General features: G+C 41.5%; 1 protein-coding gene across 2 annotated transcripts in view; it reads left to right on the forward strand.

The window, feature by feature from the left end:
* The window catches only part of nphp4 (nephronophthisis 4), a 427,697-nt gene that overhangs the window by 99,152 nt on the left and 300,973 nt on the right, over positions 1-27,572 (forward strand). Inside the window, exon 5 of one of the 2 annotated variants that reach the window (XM_063033463.1) lies at positions 25,914-26,069. The exons of the other annotated variant lie outside the window; for it this stretch is intronic. Coding sequence (XP_062889533.1) covers positions 25,914-26,069 — 156 coding nt within the window. The remainder of the gene's footprint in view (positions 1-25,913; positions 26,070-27,572) is intronic. 2 annotated transcript variants of the gene reach the window in all.

Genomic DNA, 27,572 nt, shown 5'->3' on the forward strand with positions numbered 1-27,572 from the left:
GGGAGATGTTAAGCCCCAGTTTGGAGATGTTTGCTTAGGGTTATTGTTATCATGGGTGACTCTAACTTCCCTAATATTGGTTGGCAGCTGATTAGTTCCAAGGGTTTAGATGGGGCAGAGTTTGTTAAGTGTGTTCAGGATGGATTCCTGTCACAGTATGTGGACTGGCTGACTAGGGGGAATACCATACTAGATCTAGTACTAGGTAAGGTCAGGTCACAGATCTTCTCAGTGGGTGAGCATCTGGAGGACAGTGACCACTGCTCCCTGGCCTTTAGCACTATCATGGAAAAGGATAGAATCAGAGAGGACAGGAACATTTTTAATTGGAGAAGGGCAAATTATGAGGCTATAAAGCCAGAACTTGCGGGTGTGAATTGGGATGATGTTTTTGCAGGGAAATGTACTATGGACATGTGGTCGATGTTTAGAGATCTCTTGCAGGATGTTAGGGATAAATTTGTCCCGATGAGGAAGATAAAGAATGGTAGGGTGAAGGAACCATGGGTGACAAGTGAGGTGGAAAATCTAGTCAGGTGGAAGAAGGCAGCATACATGAGGTTTAGGAAGCAAGGATCAGATGGGTCTATTGAGGAATATAGGGAAGCAAGAAAGGAGCTTAAGAAAGGGCTGAGAAGAGCAACAAGGGGGCATGAGAAGGCCTTGGCGAGTAGGGTAAAGGAAAACCCCATGGCATTCTTCAATTATGTGAAGGACCGATTAGGACCGATTAGAGATAAAGGTGGGGGGAAGATGTTCCTGGAGGCTGTGGAAGTAAGCGAGGTCCTCAATGAATACTTCTCTTCGGTATTCACCAATGAGAGGGAACTTGATGACGATGAGGACAATATGAGTGAGGTTGATGTTCTGGAGCATGTTGATATTAAGGGAGAGGAGGTGTTGGAGATGTTAAAATACATTAGGACGGATAAGTCCCCAGGGCCTGACGGAATATTCCCCAGGCTGCTCCATGAGGCGAGGGAAGAGATTGCTGAGCCTCTGGCTAGGATCTTTATGTCCTCGTTGTCCACGGGAATGGTACCGGGGGATTGGAGGGAGGCGAATGTTGTCCCCTTGTTCAAAAAAGGTAGTAAGGATAGTCCAGGTAATTATAGACCAGTGAGCCTTACATCTGTGGTGGGAAAGCCATTGGAAAAGATTCTTAGAGATAGGATCTCTGGGCATTTAGAGAATCATGGTCTGATCACGGACAGTCAGCATGGCTTTGTGAAGGGCAGATCGTGACTAACAAGCCTGATAGAGTTCTTTGAGGAGGTGACCAGGCATATAGATGAGGGTAGTGCAGTGAATGTGATCTATGTGGATTTTGGTAAGGCATTTGACAGGGTTCTACATGGTAGGCTTATTCAGAAAGTCAGAAGGCATGGGATCCAGGGAAGTTTGGCCAGGTGGATTCAGAATTGGCTTGCCTGCAGAAGGCAGAGGGTCATGGTGGAGGGACCATCAAAAGTTGCTGGTGAACGCAGCAGGCCAGGCAGCATCTCTAGGAAGAGGTACAGTCAACGTTTCGGGCTGAGACCCTTCGTCAGGACTAACTGAAAGAAGAGCTAGTAAGAGATTTGAAAGTGGGAGGGGGAGGGAGAGATTCAAAATGATAGGAGAAGACAGAAGGGGGAGGGATGGAGCCAAGAGCTGGACAGCTGATTGGCAAAAGGGATATGAGAGGATCATGGGACAGGAGGCCCAGGAAGAAGGGCCTGCTAATGCCCCACCTCCCCCTTGTACCCCATCTGGACGAAGGGTCTCGGTCTGAAACGTTGACTGTACCTCTTCTTAGAGATGCTGCCTGGCCTGCTGCATTCACCAGCAACTTTGATGTGTGTTGCTTGAATTTCCAGCATCTGCAGAATTCCTCGTGTTTGCGAACTTATAACTCTGTTTATTTGGGCACAGATGTGTCTCAACATGATGAATATTTCTGGCATTTTGTTCTTATTTCTAATTTCCTGTATTTGCTATTTATTGCTTTTCTATTTGAGACCCTTATCTGAACACGGCAGTCCAGATGAAGGGTCTTGACCTGAAATGTTAACGGTCCATTTCTTTCTGTACATGCTGCCTGACCAGCTGAATTGCTCCAGCATTTTGTGAATTGGTGACGTTGGGTCTTGATCTAAAATGTTGACTGTTCAAACATGATAACTGGTTTCTGCATTCACCAAATGCCATGTTATAGTGAAGTTGGAGGCACAATTTAATTGAGTGCGCATCAGAGAGGACTGAAACTTTGATTTGCTATCTTCTTTGACTTCAGCTCCCTTTGGGCCTAGTTTGACACTGCAATTGCAAAATTGGTAGTGTTGGTATTCATTTTGCTCTGTCAAAGTCATTATGGGGAAAAAAAGAGGAAGGGTCTCCACAGAAACATTGATTGTTTATTCATCTCTATAGATGCTGCCCGACTTGCTGAGTTCCTCCAACATTTTGCGTGTATTGCTCAAGATTTCCAGCATCTGTGAATCTCTTGTGAATATATTAATGTATTTATTTTATTATGCAGTTCAATATGTAGTTCAATATGTAGTTCAATATTGTCAATATACAGAGTCTGTATCGTAAACTATTTGCTTGGAACACTTTTGTACACCAAACTATAAATTTAATTTCTATATTTAGAGTTTATATGTTGCCAAATGCAGAGAGTTGAGAAAAGAATTAGGACATGAAGTTTCCTCACCATTGACATCTTAAAAGGCAGTGCCTCAAGGAGGTGGGATCTTGGGGTCCGAGTCCATAGGACGCTCAAAGCAGCTGCGCAGGTTGACTCTGTGGTTAAGAAGGCATACGGTGTATTGGCCTTCATCAATTGTAGAATTGAATTTAGGAGCCGAGAGGTAATGTTGAAGCTATATAGGACCCTGGTCAGACACCACTTGGATTACTGTGCTCAGTTCTGGTTGCCTCACTACAGGAAAGATGTGGAAGCCATAGAAAGGGTGCAGAGGAGATTTACAAGGATGTTGCCTGGATTGGGGAGCATGCCTTATGAAAACAGGTTGAGTGAACTCTGCCTTTTCTCCTTGGAGCGGAGGAGGATGAGAGCTGACCTGGTAGAGGTGTATAAGATGATGAGAGGCATTGATCGTGTGGATAGTCAGAGGCTTTTTCCCAGGGCTGAAATGGTTGCCACAAGAGGACACAGGTTTAAGGTGCTGGGGAGTAGGTATAGAGGAGATGTATAGGTAAGTTTTTTACGCAGTGGTGAATGTGTGGAATGGGCTGCTGGCAACGGTGGTGGAGGCGGACACGATATGGTCTTTTGGATAGGTACATGGAGCTTAGAAAAATAGAGGACTATGGGTAAGCCTAGTAATTTCTAAAGTAGGGACATGTTCGGCACAACTTTGTAGGCCGATGGGCCTGTATTGTGCTGTAGGTTTTCTGTGTTTCTGTTTCTATCATTAAGGACTGTCAGAACCTGTGACATGCCCTCATCTCATTACTACCATCAGGGAGAAGTGCAAGAGCCTGAAGGCCTATATTCAATGTTTTAGGACAGCTTCACCTCTGCCATCAGATTTCTGACTGTTCCATGAACATGACCTTGCTTGTCTCTGTAATCTTGTAATTTTTTTGTCTTGCACCGTACTGCTGTCACAAAACAATATATTATACAAAATTTGTCAGTGATAATAAACCTGATTCTCATTCAGATTCATTCCATCATGTTTGAGTGAATGGTTTACAAAGAAGTAAAATTCTTAAAACTATGTGAAAAATGTAATCAATTGAGAATAGGAAATACTAACCATTAATTATATTGTGTGTTAATTCATTAGCCTTTTCAATAGTGACTTATTACATTATAGTTGTATTGAATCAGTCTGCATGTGATGAGTACCTCCATTTAAAAACAATTGCTTAAATGTCAGCAGTAATAGGAACTTGTCCGGAATGTGTTAGATATATCTATGAGACCATTGTAAATTATAATTAAGGTGCATGAGAACTGTACATACCAGATTCAAAGTTCAAAGTAAAGTTAATATCAAGGTATGTATATATCACCACGTACAACCCAGAGATTAATTTTTTTGCATGCTCAATAAATCCATAATAGAATAATAATTATAATTGAGTCAATGAAAGACTGAAAGCCCAAGTTGAGGCAATCTGTGCAAAGAAAGAAGTTATATTTATTGTGTATTTATTTATTATTATGATTATCACATAAAGAGTCCTTGAAAGTGAGTCCCTTGGTTGTGGGAACATTTCAATCATTAAAGTGTTGATTGAAGTTGTCCCCTTTTGGTTCAAAAGTCTGAAGGTTGAGGGGTAATAACTGTTTCCGAACCTGGTGGTGTGAGACCTGATGCTCCTGTACCACCTTCCTGATGGTCGCAGTGAGAAGAGAGCATGTTCTGGGTGGTGTGGGACACTGGTGATGGATGCTGCTTTCCTCCGATAATGCTTCATGTAGATGTGCTCAATGGTGTGGTGGGCTTTACCTGTGATGGAGTGAGCCTTATCCATTACTTCTGAGAATAGTGATTAGTGTAAATACTGAGAGACTGTTTTCTCAAGCTGCAAAATCTCAAAGTTGAGGTTGTAGTCTCGACACAGGGTATGGGCACTTTGGACTGAAGAGAGGGGAAAATTCTTGTATGCTTTTGGTTGTAGATGCTTCGCCAATGAGTATTACAAAGTGTGATAGGAGTGAGGGTTGGTTGGGGTGTATTATCTTGACGCACAGGATCAGCCATGATCATTGAATTAGTTCAATACTCTATTAAAATTTTTAATGTACCGAAAGTTTTATTTCCACTTTTAGAGCTTTTATCATTGTAATAAAAGGTAAAATTTGCAGTGGAATATTTGCACTATTTTGTGGGGTTTCTATTGGCATTGCTTTGATGGTCTCATCAATTTGTTCCATTTCACTCTAGAAAATTAGGTGTAATTTATTCTGGAAGTCTCTGTATGAAGTATAATGCCATTTAGGTCATTAAGTTCATTCAGCTTAAATCCATCTAGTAATTTGGTACAGGTAAAGATGATAGAAATGTGGAAGATCTCCTTCTGCCCTTGCACACAAAAACATCATTTACTACCAGAATGTAGGAAGATAACGACTCAGTTTCCCATTTTTTTGACAATAAAATAGGTGCTGCACATCATCCAAATATTCAATTTAATATTAAATCTTACCAATGGAGGAAATTCCTTTTCCTCGTGTTTCCTTTTTCTTGCCAAGATATGAAACTGTGCTTTTCCAGTGGGTGGCAGTATTTTCACTGAATCTCAGCACAGCTAAATTATGACTGAAACTTTCTCAGACTAAATATTCCTCCTTGACTACTTTATACTTTTGATTTTTATTTCTCTCTTTTGAATTTCAGCACATCTTTATGTAGCGATTGTTCCAGTTTAAAGTTATGAATCCACTTGCAACTTTTAATTTGCAAAGGAGATTAAAGTTGCTCTCTTTCTTGCCTATGAAGCATAAGCAATGAAGTCTTAGATTTCAGTCAACACACATAAAAGTTGCTGGTGAACGCAGCAGGCCAGGCAGCATCTGTAGGAAGAGGTGCAGTCGACGTTTCAGGCCGAGACCCTTCGTCAGGACTAACTGAAGGAAGAGTGAGTAAGGGATTTGAAAGCTGGAGGGGGAGGGGGAGATGCAAAATGATAGGAGAAGACAGGAGGGGGAGGGATGGAGCCGAAAGCTGGACAGGTGATAGGCAGAAGGGGATACGAGAGGATCATGGGACAGGAGGTCCGGGAAGAAAGACGGGGGGGGGGGGTGACCCAGAGGATGGGCAAGAGGTATATTCAGAGGGACAGAGGGAGAAAAAGGAGAGTGAGAGAAAGAATGTGTGCATAAAAAAGAGTAACAGATGGGGTACGAGGGGGAGGTGGGGCCTAGCGGAAGTTAGAGAAGTCAATGTTCATGCCATCAGGTTGGAGGCTACCCATACGGAATATAAGGTGTTGTTCCTCCAACCTGAGTGTGGCTTCATCTTTACAGTAGAGGAGGCCGTGGATAGACATGTCAGAATGGGAATGGGATGTGGAATTAAAATGTGTGGCCACTGGGAGATCCTGCTTTCTCTGGCGGACAGAGCGTAGATGTTCAGCAAAGCGGTCTCCCAGTCTGCGTCGGGTCTCACCAATATATAAAAGGCCACATCGGGAGCACCGGACGCAGTATATCACCCCAGTCGACTCACAGGTGAAGTGATGCCTCACCTGGAAGGACTGTTTGGGGCCCTGAATGGTGGTAAGGGAGGAAGTGTAAGGGCATGTGTAGCACTTGTTCCGCTTACACGGATAAGTGCCAGGAGGGAGATCAGTGGGGAGGGATGGGGGGGACGAATGGACAAGGGAGTTGTGTAGGGAGCGATCCCTGCGGACTGCAGAGAGAGGCGGGGAGGGAAAGATATGCTTAGTGGTGGGATCCCGTTGGAGGTGGCGGAAGTTACGGAGAATAATATGTTGGACCCGGAGGCTGGTGGGGTGGTAGGTGAGGACCAGGGGAACCCTATTCCTAGTGGGGTGGTGGGAGGATGGAGTGAGAGCAGATGTACGTGAAATGGGGGAGATGCGTTTAAGAGCAGAGTTGATAGTGGAGGAAGGGAAGCCCCTTTCTTTAAAAAATGAAGACATCTCCCTCGTCCTAGAATGAAAAGCCTCATCCTGAGAGCAGATGTGGCGGAGACGGAGGAATTGCGAGAAGGGGATGGCGTTTTTGCAAGAGACAGGGTGAGAAGAGGAATAGTCCAGATAGCTGTGAGAGTCAGTAGGCTTATAGTAGACATCAGTGGATAAGCTGTCTCCAGAGACAGAGACAGAAAGATCTAGAAAGGGGAGGGAGGTGTCGGAAATGGACCAGGTAAACTTGAGGGCAGGGTGAAAGTTGGAGGCAAAGTTAATAAAGTCAACGAGTTCTGCATGCGTGCAGGAAGCAGCGCCAATGCAGTCGTCGATGTAGCGAAGGAAAAGTGGGGGACAGATACCAGAATAGGCACGGAACATAGATTGTTCCACAAACCCAACAAAAAGGCAGGCATAGCTAGGACCCATACGGGTGCCCATAGCTACACCTTTAGTTTGGAGGAAATGGGAGGAGCAAAAGGAGAAATTATTAAGAGTAAGGACTAATTCTGCTAGATGGAGCAGAGTGGTGGTAGAGGGGAACTGATTAGGTCTGGAATCCAAAAAGAAGCGTAGAGCTTTGAGACCTTCCTGATGGGGGATGGAAGTATATAGGGACTGGACGTCCATGGTGAAAATAAAGCGGTGGGGGCCAGGGAACTTAAAATCATCGAAAAGTTTAAGAGCGTGAGAAGTGTCACGAACATAGGTCGGAAGGGATTGAACAAGGGGTGATAAAACAGTGTCGAGGAATAGATTTCAGTTATTTGTTTGTACCTTTCCTAATGAACCACTCTCTAATTTGAACTCTTGTAATCAAAAGAAAGTTTGAATGCAGTTTTACTTGGTGAAATTGCACATTTGAAATATGAAAACACTGAACATTCTTCCACATATGCACTAGGTGGCTACTTTAATATGTACCCCTGCTTGTTAATGCAAATATCTAATCAGCCTATCATGTGACAGTAACTCAATGTAGAAAAGCACGCAGACATTGGTAAGAGGATCAGTTGTTGTTCAGACCAAACATTAGAATGGAGCAGAAATGTGATCTAAGTGACTTTGACTGTGGAATGATTTTTGGTGGCAGATGGGGTGGTATACAGCCAAATGAAACAGTGTTCCTTTGGGATCAAGGTGAAAAACACTACCAACGGACATGCACGGTACAAGGCACATATCACATATATCAGATAGCAGTAAACATCTGGTTACACAAAATATATGTGTGTGTGTGTATATATATGTATATATATAATATCTCAAGTCCCTGAGAGATGTGTCCTGTGAATTGATGCTGTATGGGTGTTGTCCGTTCTTAGCAAAGCGCTGATGAATGTACGCATTAATGCATGCAATCCAGCTTGTCTTCCACTGAGTGACCACCTGAGGGCAGCACTGACAGCAGGTGCCAAGGGCCAGCCCCCAATCCAGCATGGATGTTGTGCCACACCACCTTTGGCATGGCCCCCCTTGGACCGCTGCATCAACCGAGGCCACGCAACTCCCCCTGCCTTTGGTCTTTCCAAGAAATAAGTAAACCGGACTTTTAGTATTTTACATTACCAATGTCCAACAGGGTCTTGCGATTGCAAGAAGGAAGTCCAAGCCAATCACTCACAGTGAGGCTGCACACTCACTGCCTTTGCGCACTGACTCCAATGCCTTTGTGGCAGACGACAACAAGTCCAGCTCCTCTGCCAACAAGGAACTCGCTGATGGGGTAGACCTACAGTACTTGAAGTTCTTAATGTCCGGTGTTGTCTTGCGATTATAAAAAAGGTATTTAAAAAAGACAAAAACGTCTTTGCTTGACCCTGGAGAGGAAGCTACATCTAAGTTCACTGCCATCTTACTGGAATTCTGCAGGTGAAAATGTTTTTTAATGAGAGGTGAGAGGAGAACGGCCAGACTGGTTCAAGCTGACAGGAAGGCAACAGTAACTGAAATGACCACATGTTACAGTATGTTCGTGGTCTTCTGCTGCTGTAGCTTGTTCAGTATCAATGCATACTGAATGTATGTATTGAATTAGTAAACAATGTACAAGATTGCTCAGATGGTGGGTTATGTGGATTTGGAATGAAATGTTAATATAATAACCTATTGCAATAAATTTGAAAGAATCAAAATACCTTCATTCTTGGATTATGAAATATACCTAGGGCTGCAGAGGAAGACAATTGAACAAAGTATGTTTTAAGTGAAAAGTTTGTTGCTTGCATTTGAGTTTTTGTGAATGTTAGTTTTACTTCATCTCTATATATTTTAATTGATGATCTTAGATATACAAAGCCTTCTTTCCTATATTGCCATTGTTTTACACTTTTTTTCCCCTCGTGTCTTCCATAGGATTGTTAATTCCACACCTGTTGACTTGAATATTGAATAATTCTAAGCAGCTAGCAATGAATGTTTCATAACTGACACTGAACAAGTTTTTCGCAATGTAGCTGTGACTGGAGATAAAAAAAAATTAAGAACCTTGCAGATGTTGGCCTCTGGCTAGATCAGAGACAGAGACCACGTACAGTGACCACTTGTTTATTAACTGCACATATTAAATTACTTTGATTATGCATTAAAGAGAAAGATACAAAATGTATTATTACATAACCTACTACTTTTAAGTCCATAAGCCATTTAACCCATTGAGTCTGCTCTTCCGAATCCACCTGCCTTCTCCCCATAGCCTTTGATGCCCTGACTCATCAAGAACCTATCAATTTCCACTTTAAATATACCCAATGTCCTGGCCTCCACAGCCATCTGTGGCAGTAAGTTCCACAGATTCACCATCCTTTAGCTAAAGAAATTCTTCCTCATCTCTAGCTGAAATGAATGTCCCTCTATTCTCATGCTGTGCCCTCTGATCCTAGATTCAGTCACCGTAGAAAACATACTCTCTATTCTTCTAAACCCATTCTTTTAAACTCCAGTGAGCATAGACCCAGAGCCATCAAATGCTCTTCATATTAACCCTTTTATTCCCAGAATCATTCTTGTGAACCTCCTCTGGACACACTCCAATGTCAACACATCTTTTAGAAAAGGAGCCCAACAATACCCACAATACTCCAAGTGCAGTCTGACCAATGTCATATAAAGCCTTGGCATTATATCCTTGTTCTCATATTCTAGTCCTCTTGAAATGAATGCTAACATTGCATTCGCCTTTCTTACCACCAACTCTATCTGCAAGTTAACCTTTAGGGAATCCTGCACAAGGACTCACAAGTCCCTTTGTGTCCTTTGTGTCTCAGTTTATTGTATTTTCTCTCCATTTAAAAAATAGTCAACACTTTCATTTTTTCTACCAAAGTGCATGACATATACTTCCCGACACTATTTTCTATCTGCCATTTCTTTGTCCATTTTCCTAATCTATCTATGTCCTTCTGTAGCCTCTCTACTTCCTCAAAACTACCTGCCCCTCCACCTATCTTCATATCATTTGCAAACTTTGCAACAAAGCTATCAATTTCATCATCCAAATCATTGACATGTAGTGTAAAAAGGATTGGTCCCAACACAGACCCCTTGGAACACCACAAGTCACTAGCAACCAACCAGAAAACACTCCGTTTATTTTCACTTTTTAACTCCTGCCAGTCAGTCAATCTTCTGTCCATGCTATTATCTTTCCTGTAATACCATGGGCTCTTAACTTGTTAAGCAGCTTCAGGTGTGGCACCTTTTCAAAGGCATTCTGAAAATGCAAGTAAACAATGTCCACTGACTGTCTATTGTGCCTGTTATTTCCTCAGAGAATTCCAACAGATTTATCAGACATGATATCCCCTTACGGAAATCATAGTGATGTTTGCCTATTTTATCCAAGTACTCTGAACGATACCATGATCGGAGTTACATTTGCAATTTTCCAGTCCTCTGGAACCATTCCAGAATCTAGTGAACCTTAAAAGATCATTTCCAAGGTCATCGAACTGCATGTCCAGTTTGATGCCAAACTGGGAGAAAAGTATTCACAAGGATCCATGAATATCAAATGGCTGTAAAACAACATGACCAACTCTCCCCAGTCTCTACCCATGAAATCAAGAGAGACACAAATTCGACTGGGCATCAGTGAAAGTCATGGTGCAAGCAAACTCCTGGCATGCAAAGGAATTCCAAGAAGAATGATTTTCCCTGAATAATTCTGTAAACAATCATGTAGACCTTAATCCTATTTATGAGCCAATGTGGGCAAAATTCCAGACCACAATGCACAAAATTTGCCACACAACCAATCAGCAATGAGATTTCCTCTCCACATCACAACCGAGTTTCTGAAATGGCAACCAATCAGCTGATTTATAAGTATATAAAGGCCAAGCATTTGAAGGGCACACCACTACATTAGTGTATTGATGTCTCCTCGTATGGTGACGAAAAGTTTACAAGTGTATTGCCAAGATTGGGGAACAACTCAACTCAACCATCAACCACCTAAGCTACACATTTTCTGAATCATTTCCAACCCCAGTACCTGTCTCTTGCAACTTAAGGGTGACTGTCTCCTTGTAGCTCCTATCTAACACCTCCTCATTCTCCTGTATGAATCAAAGTTCATCGAGCTGTAGTTCCGGTTTCTTAACATGGTCTCCAAGGAGCTGCAGCTTGATGCACTTCATGCAGATGCAGTTGGCAGGGAGACTGGAAGTCTCCCAGTGTTCCCACATCTCACACAAAGAACATACCCCTAACTCTGGGTCCATTCTCAGTGCACTAGCTACTGTATGTACTAATAGACCAATGAAGAGGAAAAAATTCTTACTAGAAACTGACTTAGAACCTCCATTTGTATTTGCCCAAGCCTGTTCTTGCTGATACGTTGAGCCAAAGCCCAACCTCTCACACTGGTTCACTTCTACAATGACTCTGTTTATACCTCCCTTTATTTATTGGTTTAAATAAAACTCACTCCTGAGGAGACTTTCAGTTTTCAAATGGCTCTCCCTCTGCAAGACGTTGCTCTCTCACTTGCTATTTCAAACAAGTGAAGTTATGTATATTAAGGGTTTGCAACATGATGGAACATACCACTAGTTTGGTGTAGGACTATTGGCATTTACCTCTTTTGAATACAGAAATTTCCAACTTGCCAGCCAGCTTCTGCTGACATTTTGTGGCTGTGCATCAGAATTGCTACATTTAACAGCACTTGCACTTGGCAATGACCTTGCTGAACTTCCCCGAACTCATTCACTGAATTGATGAGGAAATCTATAGTGAAATAGTTTTCGTTTAAGTTATTGCATCTGACTTAAGAGCATTTTAAAATAATTAAAATATTAAGTGAATTAATCATTAACTTTGTTAAATTTGAAAACTGTTCAACTTTTAGCAAGTTTTGAATGGCATATTAGTCTAGCTGGTCATTGTCATCATGATTTCTTAAATGTTTCTTAAAAACATTGTTATCTTGTAATGTTAAAAAATTTAGATTGAGATTATCAATATGAACAAGCTGAACATTTCGTAGCAACTTATTTGATCATTGGAACTGTCTTGTTTGGATCCTGTCTTATCATTTACTGGACCTGCATTAGTAGAGGTAAACAACACACACAGAAAATGCTGGTGAACGCAGCAGGCCAGGCAGCATCTATAGGAAGAGGTACAGTCGACGTTTCGGGCCGAGACCCTTCGTCAGGACTAACTGAAAGAAGACATAGTAAGAGATTTGAAAGTGGGAGGGGGAGGGGGAGATCCAAAATGATAGGAGAAGATAGGAGGGGGAGGGATGGAGCAAAGAGCTGGACAGGTGATTGGCAAAAGGGATACAAGGCTGAAGAAGGGACAGGGTCATGGGACGGGAAGCCTAAGGAGAAAGAAAGGGGAAGGGGAGCCCAGAGGATGGAGAGCAGGCAAGGAGTTATAGTGAGAGGGACGGAGGGAGAAAATAAATCAATAAATAAATAAGGGATGGGGTAAAAAGGGGAGGAGGGGCATTAACGGAAGTTAGAGAAGTCAATGTTCATGCCATCGGGTTGGGGGCTACCCAGACAGAATATAAGGTGTTGTTCCTCCTACCTGAGTGTGGCTTCATCTTGACAGTAGTGGTAATATTTGTTGGAGAATATGATTTTAATTATTTGCTTACTTTGTAGTTAGCTAAAAATGGTTATGACAATATGTGATCTCAGACTTTTCATGAATTTGTTTAACATGTCAAGATGTCATGTGAATGTGTGATTTGGGAGCAGGAGTAGGTCATTCATTGATCTCACCTGAACTGATCCTAATCTCAACCCTGCATTCCCATCAAATTGTGATAACCACTTATCCTTTATTTATCAAGAACCAATGTATTTTTGCCATAAATATGTTGTAAGGCATGCTTCCACTACTTAACGAGGAGCTCCAAATATTTGTAACACTGAGAGGGGAAAAGTAAGTTGCTTCATATCTATCTTAAATGAGTGAGCCCTTATTTTTAAATAATGGCCCCAGTTCTCAATTCGGCCACAGGAGGAAACCTCCACCCCAAAGCATTCAGTGAGAGGAGAAGTGTCTGGTAGGGTGCACTTATTGCATTCTTAAACTAGTCTCTTTTCAGAGAGTGAAGTTGAGTTATCCAATCAACTTTCCTAGATCTTTTCTTCCAGACTCCTATTGGGATCTGGTTCCTCCATCACTAAGTACATTCTGATTGTTAACAATTTGTTAAATACCTCATCTTCAAATATGCAGACATGCCATTGTTAGAATGTAGGAGTAGGAAGTATAGGCAAATTATTCTTCCCATTTGTAACTGTAGAGTTTTGGCCGAATGTAGTTTCTAAACTTTTGCTGCTCACTATATTTACTGTAAAATTACTAAATTGAATAAAAATTGAATTTTATGATCTTAATGGATTATTCAGACCCACATTGACCAACGGATTTACCCGAAATACCATTGAGAAAGTTTGCTTATTGATAACTTTTGCAACTTGATAAGATTTACTTGAACATAAATAGAATTATAAATGAAGGAGATATGCCATGACACTGACTTGCTATGAGAACAGATTTCTGATGGAACATGCAGACGTCCATTTGGCTGCCTGTTGATTGTGAAGAACAGAAAATACGTATTTTTCATGATTATTTTAAAGTGATGTTGCTTTGCAGAAGTAGAAAGATCTACTGAAATGTATCCAATTTTTAACACATGTTTCTGTTAGTTGAGGTATTGAAATGGAAATGTCTTCAAATCCATGTTATTCATTTGAGTCCTGAAGAAGGGTCTCAGCCCGAAACATAGAAAACCTACAGCACAATACAGGCCTTTCGGCCCACAAAATTGTGCCGGACATGTCTTTACATTAGAAATTACCTAGGGTTACCCATAGCCCTTTATTTTTCTGAGCTCCATGTACCTGTCCAGGAGACTCTTAAAAGACTCTATCGTTTCCGCCTCCACCACCATCGCTGGCAGCCCATTCCATGCACTCACCACCCTTTGTGTAAAAAAAACTTACCCGGACATCTCCTCTATACCTACTTCTAAGCACGTTAAAACTGTGCCCTCTCATGCTAGCCATTTCAGCCCTGAGAAAAAGCCTCTGATTATCCACACTATCAATACCTCTCATCATCTTACGCAAACACGAGGAATTCTGCAGATGCTGGAAATTCAATCAACACACATCAAAGTTGCTGGTGAACGCAGCAGGCCAGGCAGCATCTCTAGGAAGAGGTACAGTCGACGTTTCGGGCCGAGACCCTTCGTCAGGACTAACTGAAGGAAGAGCTAGTAAGAGATTTGAGAGGGGGAGGGGGAGATCCAAAATGATAGGAGAAGACAGGATGGGGAGGGATGGAGCCAAGAGCTGGACAGCTGATTGGCAAAAGGGATATGAGAGGATCATGGAACAGGAGGCCTAGGGAGAAGGAAAAGGGGGAGGGGGTCAAACCCAGAGGATGGGCAAGGGGTATAGTCAGAGGGACAGAGGGAGTAAAAGGAGAGAGAGAGAGAAAGAATGTGTGTATATAAATAAATAATGGATAGGGTACGAGGGGGAGGTGGGACATTAGCGGAAGTTAGAGAAGTCAATGTTCATGCAATCAGGTTGGAGGCTACCCAAACGGAATATCAGGTGTTATTCCTCCAACCTGAGTGTGGCTTCATTTTTACAGTAGAGGAGGCCGTGGATAGACATATCAGAATGAGAATGGGATGTGGTAAAATGTGTGGCCACTGGGAGATCCTGCTTTCTCTGGCGGACAGAGCGTAGGTTTTCAGTAAAACGATCTCCCAGTCTGCGTCGGGTCTTGCCAACATATAGAAGGCCACATCGGGAGCACCGGACGCAGTATATCAACCCTGCTGACTCACAGGTGAAGTGTCGCCTCACCTGGAAGGACTGTCTGGGGCCCTGAATGGTGGTAAGGGAGGAAGTGTAAGGGCATGTGTAGCACTTGTTCCGTCTACAAGGATAAGTGCCAGGAGGGAGATCAGTGAGGAGGGATGGGGGGGACGAATGGACAAGGGAGTCGCGTAGGGAGCGATCCCTGCGGAAAGCGGTGGGGGGGGGGAGGGAAAAATGTGCTTAGTGGTGGGATCCCATGGAGGTGGCGGAAGTTACGGAGAATAATATGTTGGACCCAGAGGCTGGTGGGGTGGTAGGTGAGGACAAGGGGATCCCTATTCCTAGTGGGGTGGCGGGAGGATGGTGTGAGAGCAGATGTGCGTGAAATGGGGGAGGTGCATTTGAGAGCAGAGTTGATGGTGGAGGAAGGGAAGCCCCTTTCTTTAAAAAAGGACATCTCCCTCGTCCTGGAGTGAAAAGCCTCATCCTGAGAGCAGATGTGGCGGAGACGGAGGAATTGCAAGAAGGGGATGGCATTTTTGCAAGAGACAGGGTGAGAAGAGGAATAGTCCAGATAGCTGTGAGAGTCAGTAGGCTTAGAGTAGACATCAGTAGATGAGCTGTCTGCAGAGATAGAGACACATCCTCTTTCTTAATATCTACATGCTCAAGCTTTTCAGTCTGCTGTAAGTCATCCCTACAATTGCCAAGATCCTTTTCCGTAGTGAATACTGAAGCAAAGTACTCATTAAGTACCTCTGCTATGTCCTCCGGTTCCATACACACTTTTCCACTGTCGCACTCGATTGGTCCTATTCTCTTACGTCTTATCCTCTTGCTCTTCGCATACTTGTAGAATGCCTTGGGGTTTTCCTTAATCCTGTCCGCCAAGGCCTTCTCATTGGCTCCTTCTGGCTCTCCTAATTTCTTTCTTAAGTTCCTTTCTGTTTCCCTTATTATCTTGCAGATCTCTATCATTACCTAGTTTTTTGAACCTTTCGTAAGCTCTTCTTTTCTTCTTGACTAGATTTACAACAGCCTTTGTACACCACAGTTCCTACCATTCTTTCCGTCTCATTGGAACGAACCTATGCAGAACTCCACGCAAATATCCCTGAACATTTGCCACATTTCTTCCTTACATTTCCCTAAGAACATCTGTTCCCAATTTATGCTTCCAAGTTCCTGCCTGATAGCCTCATATTTCCCCTTACTCCAATTAAACGCTTTCCTAACTTGTCTGTTCCTACCCCTCTCCAATGCTATGGTAAAGGCGATAGAATTGTCATCACTATCTCCAAAATGCTTTCTTGCTTCTTCGTTTACTTTCAGTGTTGATAGCAATGACAATTCAGATGCTTACCTTAAAGCGAATACCAAATCAATGTGTCCTACAGCTCATGGTTAACAAGTGAAGTCAAAGCCAACATCAAATCCAAAGAGAGAGCCTATTATAGAGCAAAAATTAGTGGGAGGTTAGAGGACTGAGAAGCTTTCATTTACTAACGGAATACAACTAAAACATCATTAAGAAAGTAAAGCTGGAATATGAAAGTAAGCTAGCCAATAATATTAAAAGGATACCAAAAGTTTCTAAAGGTACATAAAGTCTAAAAGAGAGGCGAGAGTGGATATTGGACCACTGGAAAATGATGCTGGAGAGTAGTAATGGAGGACCAGCAAATGGCAATGAACTGAATAAGTATTTTTGCATCGGTCTTCATTGTGGAAGACACTAGCATATGGTGTAAGTTCCGGCTGTCAGGGGTCATGAAGTGTGTGAAGGCCCTAGGGAGAAGGTTCTTGGGAAGCTGAAATCCAAGCAACACACTCAAAATGCTGGAGGAACTCAGCCGGTCAGGCAGCGTGTCGGCAAAAGAGTGATGTCGGCGTGTCAGGGTGTGACCCGTCTTCAGGACTATAGTATTTAATCTTTTAAATATCTTTGTGATATTATTTTTATGGCTGTACAGCCCTAACATAAATGGACTAAAGCTTAAAGAATTGAATTGGTTTGAACCTGCTTTTCATGTGCAAACATTGATTTAACCAAAATACATCTCCCCAGTAATCACATTTAGGTAATTACTGTCTTACAGGAAACTTAAGTCCAAAGTATATTTAGTATCAAAGTATGTATACATTATATAACTTTGAGATTCTTCTCCTTGCAGGCAGCCACAAAACAAGAAACCAAAAAGAACCCATTTAAAAAAAACAACACCCATTGCGTAGAGAGAGATAAAGCGCAACTCATGCAAACAATTAAAGCAAGCAAGTGTATTCAGAACGAAAGTGAGTCCAGAGCATGCCCACAGCCTCAGCCTCAGTCTCAGTTCATCACATAGCAGAGCAAAACATCACAGAGCCCGCAACTGCAAAGCCTGGAGCGGCCGACAGCCTCAGCCTTAGTGCAGTGAAGAGCACAGCAAACATCGCAGAGCACTTCCATAAGTTATTATATTGTAGTGTTATTGCCAATATCAGTGGGCTCAATGCCAATTTAACAACAGAAATTGGACTCCAAGCTGTGACTACAACTTGGTCGAACAGTGTGGGTCATATTGCTTTGTTGTCAAGCAAAATGCTGCACTAGCAAGAAATTGGAACTTTTTCTGTTATTAATTACTTAAAGGACAGAACTGACATTGGGAGGTCTCACTGAACAGCTTCTCAAATTTAAGTTTAATTGTCGTTCAACCATACACATGAATACAGCCAAACAAATCAGCATTCCTCATCGGCTAAGGTGCAAAACATACTACCAACAGTCACACACAGCACAAATAATTATGTTAGCAGAAAAACAAACAGTCACAAAAAAAATAGCCCAAGACCCTATGTGTCATGGCCTGTAGATTGGCTCCAGGACAACATCCTATGCATCATAACTTTTCTGCAAGAACACGCACATAACAGTTCCTCATTATACACTAGTGCAGCTGCAGACAGATTCATTTCAGCTTGTCTTCCACTGAGAGAACACTGGAGGACAGCACTGACTGGAGGGACTGTTCCCCAACCCAGCACAGACTCCTGTGACGCCTCTGTTCTCTTCTATTCTGTCTCTTGCACCTCCTCACCTGGGCGGCTGCAACAGGCAACCCTGCGGCTTGAGGGCCTGTTCCGTGCAACAACCAAGGCCACACAGCTCCCCCGCCATCGGTCTCACCAATGAATCAATAAACTGGACTTGCAGTACTCTACATCAGCAATGTCCAACAGGGTCTTGTGATCACAAGAACAACATCCAAAACTGTCATTTGCATCGTTTATTGGACAGTGCACCACCTTTGACGCTTCCTCCTTGGGTGGCTGTAGCAGGCAGCAATACACTACACAACAAGTCTAGCCCTGTCGCTATTGAGCACCTCCCTAGTGGGGTAGCCCTGCAGTACCTGATGTTCTTAATATGCAACAGTGTCTTGCGATTGTAAAAAAAAATAAAATGGATAAACAGTTCATTACCCTCGAGAAGGTGGCCATGTTCCACCCCCTTGAACAACTGCAGTCTGACTGATAAAAGTGCTCCCATTATGTTATTGAGTGAGAAGCTTCAGACTTTAAACACAGTGATAATAAAGCAATGGCATTGAATTTTCATTCAGGATACTGTGGTGCTCGAGAATGATTTTCAGATGGTGGTGTACCCATCCATCTGCTGCCCTTATTTTTTAAGATTTCTTTTGTTTGGGAGATGCCATTGAAGAACACTGAAGAAGTAGGAGAAAGCTGGTGCTTGTGTGTTAGACTATACTTATTTAAGTATTGCCCATCCGTGACAGCTCCCTATTCATCCCTTTATGTGTTTCTACTTTATTAACAAATGATGTGTTCCATGATTGTCTTGGTGGCTGTTGGCTGCTTCATTGATTATAATCACGGGACTGCAGAAGGTCGGTGGTGCTGCACAGATCAAGGACAGGAAGAAGGTTAGGATATTGAACAAGGGAAATCTAGTAGATGTTATCTACCTGAACATGAAGAAAATCTTTCATAAGGGCAATTTGCATAATTTTACTTCAAAAGATTGTCTTTTCTAAATATCTCTGAAACCTTTTGAAATAGATTTAATAATAAAAATATTGAAAATACATTTTTCTGAAATTTATTGATACTTAATATAAATTAAGAAAATGAAATCAAATCACTTGGCTTTTTAAATTCAAATCAGCTACTCAATTTAAAAGAATGAAGCACTCTAGACCTCTCAGCATAACTGATACAAAGCTGGAGAAACAGATACAAATTGTATTTGGTTGCTAACTCAACATATCAGAAACATAAGAGATTCTGCAGATACTGGAAATCTTGAGCAGCATACACAAAATGCTGGAGGAACTCGGCAGGTCAGACAACATTGAAAGAGTGAAATGAACAGTTGACATTTTGTCCAAGATCCTTCATCAGGACTGGAGAGTTAGGAGGCAGAAGCCAGAATAAGAAGGTGGGGGGAGAGGGAGGAGCACAAGCTGGTAGATGATAGGTAAGACCAGGTATAAGGGAAGGTGAGTGGGTGGAGGAGAGGGGATGATGTGAGAAGCTGGGAGATAATAGGTTGAAGAGGTAAAGCACTGAAGGGGGAGGAATCTGGTAGGAGGAAATGATGGACCATGGAATAAAGGAATGAGGTGAGGCACCAGAGGGAGCTGGAAGGCAAGAAGTGAACCATGGTTGTTTTCTGTCCCTGGATTTGCTGCTGAGTCCACTGGTGTAGATATACCAGAGTAGAAGCAAATTTTTCTTGGTGATTCTTATCAGAACTGCCAGCCAAAGATATGTACATTTCAGCCCAATAATGTTCTATCCTTTGAGAATTTTCTCAGTGATGGAGATTGGTTAATAGATCTGCAAACCTTAGTTTCTGATCTGTCTGTCATCCTTTTAAGTTGAATATTGAAACTACCTGAGCCAGTTTTGGTCACATGGAGTATTTATGCCACTTTTGAACAATTGTGGAAATAGACAAACTGCTCAAAAATGACAAGAAATGTATCAGACAGTATGCATAGAGTGAGGTCACATAAAATGATATTCAGGTACTTTTCTTAGTAATGATGTCAGTAGAGGATTAAATATTGGTTAAGGCCCTAATAAGAACTCTCAGACTTTTCCTTGAAATAGTGCAGTTTTATCTTTTAAATCTATTTAAGAGGGCAGATGGGGCTTCACTTTAATATATGCAAATAAACTGTATCAAAACAGAATCATTGAACCACAGTTTTTCTTAGTTACTTTTGAGGCCCTGCTGCTCTGCCTATTTATATTTAGTAATGCAGCTGGTGACCTAGGTCCGAAATTGGCCACGTGTGTACACTTAATAAACCTGGATATTCAAGTGTTGGCTTGAGTCTTGAATATAATTTTTTTTCAGTTTTTACACTGAACAAATGTACAGTGGAACATTCAGACTCTTAATTTACATAATTACTTTTCTAATTCATTTCCTTCATGTGGGAATTTTAGCCAAGAGCTTCTCTTGTTACGATTCTGCTGCTAACAGTGCAGCATATCTATTATTACCTAGGAACTTAAACAATCTTTATGGAGCATCAGTACTTCAAATCCTATTACATAACCATCAAGAAATATTTGAGCTGATTAACAAGATAGTACATTACCTTCTCAGTAGCATTGTCTTGTTTCTATGTATGGAATACCCATACGCTTCTGAATGCCTAAAGAATGTGAGGTGCTAATTGTTGATTATAACTTTAAAAAATCAACATCCATAATCAGGGACCCTCTTCAGCCAGATCATGCTCTTTTCTTGCTGCTGCCTTCAGGAAGAAGGTACAGGAGCCTCAGGACACACACCACCAGGTTCAGGAAAAGTTATTACCCTTCAACTATCAGGCTGTTGAACCCTAGAGGATAACTTGACTCAATTTCACTGCCCAATTATTGAAGTGTTCCCACAATTTATGGACTCTTCATTTCATGTTCTCAATATTTATTGTTTATTTATTTATTTATTTATTATTATTATTTCTTTTTGTATTTGCACATTGTTGACTTTTGCCCAATGATTGAATACCCAAGTTGGTGCAGTCTTTAATTGATTCTATTATGGTTGCTATTTTATTATGGATTTATTGAATATGCCTAAAAAAAGGAATCTCAGAGTTCCATACAGTGACATATATGTACTTTGATGATAAATGCAGAATAAAGTATAAAATATGCTGAAAAATGCAGTGTTGATAAACTATAAAGTACAAGATCATAACTAGATAGATTGTGAAGTCAAGAGTCTATTTTAATGTACAAGAGGTCCATTCAAGCGTATGATAAACAGTGGGATAGAAGCTGTCCTTGAGCAAGCTTTCAAACATGCTTTGGTATGTGTTTTCAGGCTTTTGAAGAAGCATAGTCTGATTTAGGATTGTCAGAATGGCTTTGTGAGGGTCAGGTTATGCCTCATGAGCCTGATTAAGTTCTTTGAGAATGTGACAAAGCACATTAATGAAGGTAGAGCAGTGGATGTGGTGTATATGGATTTTAGTAAGGCGTTTCATAAGGCTTCCCATGGTTGGTTCATTTAGAAAATCAGGAGACATGGAATCCAGGAAAATGTGGCTGTGTGGATTCAGAATTGGCTTGCCCGTGGAAGTCTCAGGGTAGTTGTAGATGGAGTGTATTCTGCCTGGAGGTTGGTGACCAGTGGTGTTCCTCAGGGATCATTTTCTGGGACCCTGCTTTTTGTAATTTTTATAGATGACTTGTATGTAGAACTGGAAGGGTGGGTTAGTAAGTTTGCAGATGACATTAAGGTTGGTAGGTTGTTAGAATGTAGAAGGTTGTCGTAGGTTACAACAGTACGTTAACAGGACGTTGAACTGGATTGAGAAGTGACAGATGGAGTTCAGCCTGGAAAAGTGTGAACTGACTTACTTTGGAAGGTTGAATTTGAAGACAGAATACAAGGGTAATAGCAGGATTCTAGGAAATGTGGATAAACAGAGGGATCTTGGGGTTTATGTCCATCGATCCTTCAAAGTTGCCACACTAGGTGATAGGGTTGTTAAGAACGTGTATGATCTATTGGCCTTCATTAGTGGGAGGATTGAGTTCAAGAGCCATTAGATAATGTTGTAGCTCTGTAGCTCTTACCCTGGTTAGATCACACTTGGAACATTGTGTTCAGGTCTGTTCGCCTCATTATAGGAAGTAATGTATGTGGAAGCTTTAGAGAGTGGGCAGAGGAGATTTTCCAGGATGTGCCCTGGATTAGAGAACATGTGAGGATGGGTTGAGTGAAGTAGGGCTTTGATCTTTGAAGCAAAGGAGGATGACAAGTGCAGAGATAGAGATGTATAAGATTGCAAGACATGTATACAGAGTGGATAGCCAGAGCTTCTCCCAGGGTGGAAATGGCTAATATGAAGGGGGCATGATTTTAAGGTGACTGGAGGAAAGTAAAGGGGGGAATACCAGAGTTATGTTTTGTTTTCACAGAGGGTGGTGGGTGTGTGGAATGTGGTGGTAGAAGGTCATACACTTTAAAAAAAACTCTTAGATAAACACAATGATGATGGAAAAATTGGAGGGTTATGAAGGAGGGAAGGGTAAGATTGATCATAGATGAGATAAAAAGTCAGCACATCATGGGCCAAAGGGCCTGTACTATGCTGTAATGTTCTATGTTTATTGTTAGTAGGTACACAAGTACATCCACATATATTTTGATCAGTTTTGACTATTGGGTACCTGTTGGGTTCATTGCAGTTTTCTGAGGTATTAACATGTTATCTTTCCTCTTTAAAGGCTGGAGCTCACTTGTGCCTGCGTTTCACCATGTGCAGATCTTGCTTTCATGTACATAAAGTGTCAGGATCTGAGCAGTGAAGGGGAATGATGAATGAACTGATTATTTATTTTCTTCCTCTTTTGGATCTTGCAGCTCGATAGCCAGCACCCATGCATGCTTTTTCCTTGTGAATCTGAAAGTAAAAATCCACAGGAATTTTGACATAAGGGAGAGACAGAAAAGAGGAGTAAGCTTGAACCATCTGGTGGTTAATGGGCAGAAGAGGTTTTGGAATAATTGGGAGATTGGACATGTGAGGGCATATTTTCATTTAATTACCTCTAATCTACTGATGGCCACTGGTTCAGTAGTAGGCAACTGAGCCTCAGAGTGGAACAAGATACTTTCAACCTGCTTCTTCAACTGATGGTTTTCAATAGGTCAATAGATTTCAATAGGTACATTTACTGTCAGAGAAATGTATAAAATATACATCCTAAAATTCTTTTTCTTTGCAAACACCCACAAAAACAAAGGAGTGCCCCAAAGAATGCATGACTGTTAAAATGTTAGAAGCCCCAAAGCCCCCCCAGCTCTCCCTCCCACTCACAAGCAGCAGTAAGGCAATGACCCCCTCCACCCCCACCAGCAAAAAATCATCAGCACCCTCCACCGAGCACTCAACCATGCAGCAAAGCATCAATAAAGACACAGACTTGCAGTACCCCTAAAACTGAAGCCTGAAGCCTTCCGCTGAAAATTTATTTATTTATTGAGCTACAGTGTGGAATAGGCCCTTTCAGTCCTTTGAGCCACGCCGCCCAGCAAGCCTTGATTTAACCCTAGCCTAATCATGGGACAATTCACAATGAGCATTTAACGTACCAAATGGCATGTCTTTGTGTCTTTGTACAGTCTGAGGAACTCCAAATGGTCATGGGAGAATGTACAAAGTCCTTTCAGGTAGCAGCGGAAATTGAACCTGGATCGCTGGTACTGTGAAGCATTGTGAAGCCTGCAAGTGATGGTTTTCTCATCTCCCCCCCCCCCAGTACTTTTATCCTTTTTCGTTGTGGGTGTGGTGAAATAGCTTGAATGAGTTGCTATGTAAATTCTGTAGCTACCGTATGCTGTTGCTGGAGGGAATGAGCGCTTGAGGTAGTTGATAGAATGCCAGTCAAATTGGCAACTTTGTCCTGGATGGCAGTGTGCTTGTTGGAAGCCTTTGGAACTGCACCCATCCAGACAAATGGGAAACTATTTTATCATGTTCCAGGCTTGTGTTTTGCAGATTTTGAAAAGGTTTTGACGTGTGAGTAAGTGAGTTACTGATTGGAGGATACCCAGTAAGTGATTTGCTGTTGGATTTATGTGGCTGGTCCAGTTGAATCTCATAGTCATAGTCATAGTCATACTTTATTGATCCCGGGGGAAATTGGTTTTCATTACAGTTGCACCATAAATAATAAATAGTAATAGAACCATAAATAGTTAAATAGTAATATGTAAATTATGCCAGTAAATTATGAAATAAGTCCAGGACCGGCCTATTGGCTCAGGGTGTCTGACCTTCTGAGGGAGGAGTTGTAAAGTTTGATGGCCACAGGCAGGAATGACTTCCTATGACGCTCTGTGCTGCATCTCGGTGGAATGAGTCTCTGGCTGAATGTACTCCTGTGCCCACACAGTACATTATGTAGTGGATGGGAGACATTGACCAAGATGGCATGCAACTTGGACAGCATCCTCTTTTCAGACACCACCGTGAGAGAGTCCAGTTCCATCCCCACAATATCACTGACCTTACAAATGAGTTTGTTGATTCTATTGGTGTCTGCTACCCTCAGCCTGCTGCCCCAGCACACAACAGCAAACATGATAGCACTGGCCACCACAGACTCGTAGAACATCCTCAGCATCGTCCGGCAGATGTTAAAGGACCTCAGTCTCCTCAGGAAATAGAGACGGCTCTGACCCTTCTTGTAGACAGCCTCGGTGTTCTTTGACCAGTCCAGTTTATTGTCAATTCGTATCCCCAGGTATTTGTAATCCTCCACCATGTCCATACTGACCCCCCTGGATGGAAACGGGGTCACCTCGGGTCATCAGAATCTGTGGTTAGTGGTAGACTATTAGATGTTGATGTGGGGGATTTGGTGCTGATAATGTCATTAAGTATCAAAAGTAGTTCTCCCTTGTTAGAGATCTTCCTTGTTGAAGATGATTGTCACCTTTTGCTTTTGTGTCATGAATACAACTTAACTCTTATCAGCTCCCACTTGAATGCTGCCTAGGTCTTGGTGCATGTATGCATGCCAAGGGATGCTTGACCTGCTGAGAAGTTTTGAATGAAATTAAATGTTGTGAAATCATCCCTGCTTTAAACATCAAAGAAAGAAGGTGAAATAGGTGCATCATGCTGGGCTTAGGATGCTGCCCTGAGCAACTCCAGCAGTGATGTGCTAGGGCTGTGACAAATGACTTTTGACAATCACAGCCATCTTCCTCTGTCTGAGCTATGAGTCTGACTGCAGAACTGCTTTTTCTTTGATGCTCACCGACCAATTTTACCAGGACACCTTGATGCTACACATGTATATTTGCTGCTTTGATGTCGAGGGCAGTCACTCTCATCCCAGCTGGGGACTTCAGCTCTTTGCTCCAGTGTTCAGGTTAAGGCTTTGATGAAGTCTAGAGCTGACAAAATGTAGGTGGAAAAGGCAGATCACAAATGTGAAATCTTGCTTTTTTAAGGGTCCATCAAGTTGTAAGGTTTGCAATGGAAGAGTGATGGGGAGGTGAACTCCAGAAGTGATGCGTTTAGAAACTAATGCAAGCACTTGAAAATGTTTAATTACCTCACACATCAGTACATTGCACTCTGCCTCAGAAATTCATTCCGCTGATTTGACCTGATCATGCAGTGTATTTAGCAATATCAACTGGGGATGAATTTCTAGGCAGCTAGATCAGTGTAATCCAGTTCAACATGAGAGGCTCATGATACTTAATCTATCTCTGTTGTGAGGGGTATACATGTGGGAAAAGTGCATGTGAATCTTACAATATGCACAAAGCTCTGTTTAATCTAGCAAACATAATTAATCTATTAGGCATAATTTGTGAGTAATGTTAGCTGGTGGTAAGAGGCTTAAAACAAACACTATGAAGCTAAATTTTTGTAGGCCACCATACTTTTTATAGTAGGTCTTATCTCATTGATGTATCTTTTATTTTTTTAGGAAATAAGTTTATGACATTGATTGAGGGCAGCACCATCACTTACTCATTATCAGTTCATCCTCCCCTGGTGGAAGTTTGTCACCTCATCCCTGAAAACCTGTTGATCTCAGGGTCAGAAACAATTCCCGGTGTGGCTGCACCTTCTGGACAGACAAGTAGGTAACACAGTAATTGAATTCACTGTTCAGGGACAATAACTAGAATCTGATGTTGTCTGTAAAGTTATGTTGGGTTTTATTTTAATTAAGTATCTCAATTTTTTTTGCCAAGGACAATGCTTTTGTTTGAGGTTTCTTAATATACTTCAGTGATACAAACTCTCCCTTTCCCGTTTCCATGGTCTCATCATCTATCAACCTTTGACCCTTCACCGCCTCCACTTGCCCCTGTTTCTTTGGCACTAGGTTCTTGTTTCTTGTGGACTTCTTCAGAGACATCCTCACGCTGTTTCTTATGAAAATCACAAAAATGCTGAATGGCTCCAATATTCTCTTTTTTTATCATAGACAGACATGTAGAGTTGTTATTTTCTAAATTTGTGAATTAATAGTACCCTTATCTCTGTGTCAGTAGATTGAGGGGTTAAACTGCAAATGAGGAGCATGCAATCTAGGTAGATATTGCAGTGGGGAAACTATCTTGTAAATGGAAATTTTAATTTTCAGATTAAAATTTTTAAGTGAAACCCATCTATCCATTCAAATGAATGTACAAAATCCTGTCGCATTATTCAAAGAAGAGTTGGAAGTTCTTCTTTCTTGGCAACATATATCCCACAGTCAACTCTGCTAGAAGTAGATATGGTTGCAGTTATTAGGATATTGTGTGCTTACAGTCTGTGCTTTTCAGAATTATTCATTGAGTGTGAAATGCTTTGTAATGTCCCAAGGGTTTGAAATTGGTAGATAAATGCCAATTCTGTCTTTATTCTTCAAAGATTAGACTAGAATTGAGATTCTATTGAAACATAATGCCGATTGAAATCGCAATCTAATGTTTGTTTCATTTTGATTTGAGAAGTTAGCTTTTCAGACTAATTAGTGATTAAAGATTATATTTTTGTCTGATTTATTAATAATGATAAGAACAAAGGGATTTAGGGATATATTTTACTTTTCCAACATCTTCCTCGAATTAGAGAAGTGCAGCTTTCCTCTAAGTTATGGGGAAACATGTAGGAACCAAATTACTTTTTTTTGAGGAGAATACATTAGAGGAGACTTCTAGTCTTATCAGATGGGATGTCTTTAAGGTGTATATTAGAGGACAAATTATTTCTTTTACTACAAGTATTAAGAAAAAAGCTAATAAAGAGAGAAGTGATTTAGCTAATCAGCTGAAACAGTTAGACCAAGAGTATGCCTTGGCTCCAGAACCTGCCTTATATAAATGATGTGTTGAAACTAAAACTAAATATGATCTCCTTTTAACTTACCCAATTGAGACCCAACTCCTAAAAGACAAAAGTCAATTTTATATTCATGGAGATAAAACAGGTAAATTATTGGCTGATCAAATTAAAACCTTTGTAGCTAAACAGCAGATTAAAGAAATATGCAAAGCTAATGGTGATAGGACAACTGATTATTTAGAAATAAACAATACCTTTAGAGAATTTTACTCTAAAACTAGAGAGTTTCAGCATGATTTTTGTGCAG

Source organism: Mobula hypostoma, chromosome 25, assembly GCF_963921235.1.
Source record: "Mobula hypostoma chromosome 25, sMobHyp1.1, whole genome shotgun sequence".
Classification (NCBI taxonomy): Eukaryota; Metazoa; Chordata; class Chondrichthyes; order Myliobatiformes; family Myliobatidae; genus Mobula; species Mobula hypostoma.